General features: G+C 41.2%; 1 protein-coding gene across 1 annotated transcript in view; it reads right to left on the bottom strand.

Moving 5' to 3' along the window:
- The window catches only part of abhd6 (abhydrolase domain containing 6), an 18,919-nt gene that overhangs the window by 9,553 nt on the left and 4,929 nt on the right, over positions 1-4,437 (bottom strand). Inside the window, exon 2 of the mRNA XM_015385032.1 lies at positions 3,260-3,393. Coding sequence (XP_015240518.1) covers positions 3,260-3,378 — 119 coding nt within the window. The 5' untranslated portion in view covers positions 3,379-3,393. The remainder of the gene's footprint in view (positions 1-3,259; positions 3,394-4,437) is intronic.

Here is a 4,437-nt window from a genome sequence, read left to right on the forward strand (position 1 = left end):
TCTTTTTTTTGTTTTTTATTTTCCCAACTGAGTTTTATAGATCAGATTCTCCTCACTTTTTTCACTGGAGGCTTTTCTCTGGAGCGAAAAACAAAGAGGCATTTCTTTGGTCTGCATGGATGCTAGAAACAACTTTTTCATTGGTAGATGTTCGTGTGAAGAACAAGCATTGGGCTTAAAGTGAAGGAAATGTGACCTGTGAAATGCAATCATTCTATAACCTCCATTATCCTTTTAGCAGACTCTACAGCCATCAAACACTCCTGATCCTCATCATGCATAGCAGGCAGCTCTGTGGGTTTAGTGTTTGCACAACAGCTCTGCTGGATCTCTAAGCCCTTTCAGATCTAAGGTTATTTCATCTGTTGCTTAATATCTAAATATCATGTGGCCAAGCAGCTAAAAATGAAAGTCTTATGAGTCCCATGGTGGCTCCTGCAGGCAGTAAAGAAATATCCATAACGTTAATTTGTTCTGCCTTATAAGACAAATGTACTGATAGGAATCAGGTTCAAGGTCTATAGTTTTGAAGCTTATCTAACACCTGATTTTGGCCGTTTAGTTTTATGGAGGAGAGAGCAAAGTCCAAAGATCATTGATGGATCTTGCAGTGTCACCAACCACCTCAGACCTGACCCTTCACACACACATTTAATTACAGTAAGGTTATTCCTTATGCCTTCACCAGACCAAATTAAATCAAACTAGATGATAATGTTATTAAACCTCACAGATATTAGTGATTTATGTGTTTGGATTTCTCAGTGATCATGATCATAATCTCCTAGTTGAAAAGTCAGGAAAGTAGAAAGTCTAAAATGTACACTTAATTTTACAGAACAATCACAGCACTGTTGGGATGCATGGCTGTATATGAATGATTCTGGCTAAAAACTGTTCTTTCCTCAAAATGGAGAGACGATTTCCTGTTTGACCAACATACACAGAGAAATGTTTTACAAAGCCAAGAATCTACAAACCACAGAAGCAGCATGATATTTAAAGGTAGTCTTGCAGTTCTTTAAGTTCTGTCCAATGACACGACTGAAAGACCAAAATGACATAATTTTGTTCTGGTCTTGCTCTTCTGTAAGAGCAAGAAAAACTTCTCACTTCTCCTGAAGTATTTAAAAAGCTTTAGGGAGGTTTCAGTGGAGGTAATGAGAGTTCTTCCATGTTGAAACATCAGAAAAACCCATCTGGGATTCATGCTGAGACCACGTGATCTACAGGCAGGAATGATAGATAGAGCTCGGTATCACCAGCATAGAATAAGAGGCGTCATGATGGGATGATCCAAGCCAGTCAGCTTATTTATACGGCAATAACTCACTTAATTATGTGATCAAACTTTATGTCAACATCCCCATCCCTGAAAATGACTGCTTAAGTAATGACTAGCTTTATAGTAGCATTATTAATAGGACGGGACATCCAATCCATTGGTGCATCCAAGCGGCGACCCATGGGTTAGCCTTCAGCCATCTTGTAGCTTTCTCTGTGGCTTCAGCTGTTGGTTTTCTGGGCCTCCTTTGAGCTGTGCCTGCAACACCCAGTCGGCTGCAAACTCCACGAAGGGACCAACTGGCAAATCCTCTGCAGTCAACTATTATTGGTTCCAGTCTTAAGCCCTAAAAAGGATTCAGTAATGCCAGGTACTTGCTTCCCTTCGTCTTATTGGCGCAGTTCCAATCAACACTTCCTAGGACACTGTTAACTCCAGCGAGATCAGGTGTTTTGTGGCCTTAGAGTTTATGATCATGTCTGGGAACTGTAGCTGCTCTCCGAGATCATCTTGGAGTTACCAGTTGGAAGCTGTAAGCGGTAGAGCCGTGGTTCTTCCTTCCTTCACCTTTAGCTATGTTCACACTGCAGGCCTTGATGCTTAATTCCGATTTTTTGGGAAAATCCGATTTTCTTGCTTTCCAAATATATGCTACTTGTATGTGAACTCCTGTGGGAACTGCAGTCATACAACGCAAATGTCCTGCATGCACAGTAGAGGACGCAATGATGTCACAGGCCAGTCTGCTCCATGTTTACGGAAGTAAACATAGATGGTAGTGTTGTCGTGCATCTAGTGATCTTTTCCAACCATAAAAACCACAATCTTTTCAATATGGTTAAACATAAATACTGCTCGCTGCATCATCATCATCTATGGTTGTTGTTTTTCTTGCTGCTTCTGCATAGCAAGATGCAGAATAATAAACAATGTTGGGTTTTAATGGCGTTGAGGTCGGGTGAATGCGACCTGGCCGTTCAGACACAGATCGCATTTGAAAAGATCCGATTCGTATCGGATTCCGGACCACATAGCCAAGTAGCCTGGGTCGCATTGGAAAAAATCGGATGTGCGTTGTTCAGGCTGTTATAAAAATATCAGATCCAGGTCGCATATGAGCAAAAAAATTTGGATTTGAGTCACTCCAGGCTGCAGTGTGAATGTAGCCTATGATGACATTTGCTATTCCTTCTGGCTAATTGAACTTTATTAATCACTCATTGGAGAACTTTACCTCTCCATTTAACCCATCCCCTTAGGGAGCAGTGGTCTGCCATTGTGCGGCACCCGGGGAGCAGTGTGGGGTTAAGGGTCTTGCTCAGAGACCCAGAGTGGCAGTCTATGGGAGAGAAGCTTGAACTCAGAACCTCAGGATTCCAAGCTGTACACCCTAACCACTGAAGCTACACTAAGGAACTTCTGCAAACACATTTGGTCTGCTGCTGAGAAGATGTTCCCAGGAGCCTCTTCTGAGAGCAAACGATGCAAACAGATGTTACATGTTTCCCACACATGGGGGTTTGGCAGGACGGCCTGCTCATGGAACTGAACCTGATTAAAGTCTACCTACCAGACTTCTGAACAAGTAACGGTACTATGCAACAAAGCCTCCTACCTCGTCCTGCCACCTAATGTTCAAGTTTTACAGCTTTGCCGAACCACTCTTCTATGCCAGCTTGAACTAACCCCTTGAAGAGCTAGTGTCTCTCTGGTCTTCAGGAAGTAACCAACCACTCATCCCTCCTTAAAATATGACACTTCAATTTGTGACGTACAAATAGTTCAGTCTAGCTTTTCCCAAGGAGAACTCTGAGAACATACAGAGGACTGATGATCCAAACCCCTTTTAAAGATTATAAGGATATGGATTGGTAATGAGGAAAAAAAATATATAAATAATTAAGCCTGGTTTTCAGTAAGAAAATGGTTGTAGTGAACATGAGGTGTAATATTAGTGTATTCTGTGGTGTTTACCAGTTATAGGCCTTCAGGAGCAGTCCGGGCCAGAAGAGGTAGGAGGTAACAAAGGCGACTACAGGAAGAAGGAGAACCCCTCCTGTTAACATTAAGGTTTTAGCCACACTGAGCTCCATCGCTGATGCAGAGACCTTGAGAAATAAAAAGAAAAATATGGTAACTTTATTCTTCTCCTCTCAGCAGGCTCGGATTGGTCCGAGTGGGCCCGTCCTAATTTCAGCGTGCGAGGGTCGGCCCTCCTTAAATCATACCGGCCCCAACACTTACTCTCCTGCTGAAAAACACCTACCTGGGACATTAAATAACTCAAGGAGCTCAAAGTAATCCAATGTTAACTCCCAAAATGATGCATGCAGTGTATATATAGCCCTTCCTTGTCATGCTCATCCTTGTGACGGTTGGCATATGGTGTAATTTTCTATGACTTCAAACTGTAAAATCCTTGCAAAAAACAAAATTATAATAAAACTAAAATGCTTTCTTTAAACCAAAGTACTATGTTCCTCTTATATTTGCAGAGTTTTTGTTTGAATGTGTTGCAAAAATATGTTGCGTTGCATGATGGGGTTTTGCATCTAAAGGCCGATGTTTCCCATCTTACGTGCATTGTTGCCAGGTTGGGATGTTTCCCAATCTGGCAGTTTAGGATGGCCGTCTATGGGTAAAAAAAAACATTTTCTTTAGATTTATGGGCTAAGAGATCCATAGATTTTGGTTCAAATTGGGCAAGATTTCATATTGAGGCGGTTTATGACAATTTTTTGGGCTGGAAAACATAGGTCAGTGATGGCGCTGTATGTGTGAGTGGGTGTATGGCTGGCTTTGTGCAAGTGTAGATGTTACACAGCAGCACTCACTGTTACGTCCGTGTTAATAACCAAAGCCAGTAAAATCGCATTATAGAAGTCTTGCTGATGGCTGTCGTGTGATGCTTGAAGGTGGATGGGTTAATTCGCAATGCGTATTCTTATTGTGTTTCACATTTGAGACGCAAGCGTTCAATGGAAAAAATCGAAATGTAGAAAAGTCATTTTTTCTTAAAATAAGAGCATTTGTTATTGGATTAAGGAGATAAAAGAGACATATTGCCAGTGGAACAAGACAATTTACACTTAAAATAAGAAAACACAATTGCATTGTCTTATTTCAAGTGCATATTATCTAATTATCTTATT

This window comes from Cyprinodon variegatus, unplaced genomic scaffold (assembly GCF_000732505.1).
Source record: "Cyprinodon variegatus isolate N-32 unplaced genomic scaffold, C_variegatus-1.0 Scaffold330, whole genome shotgun sequence".
Lineage (NCBI taxonomy): Eukaryota > Metazoa > Chordata > Actinopteri > Cyprinodontiformes > Cyprinodontidae > Cyprinodon > Cyprinodon variegatus.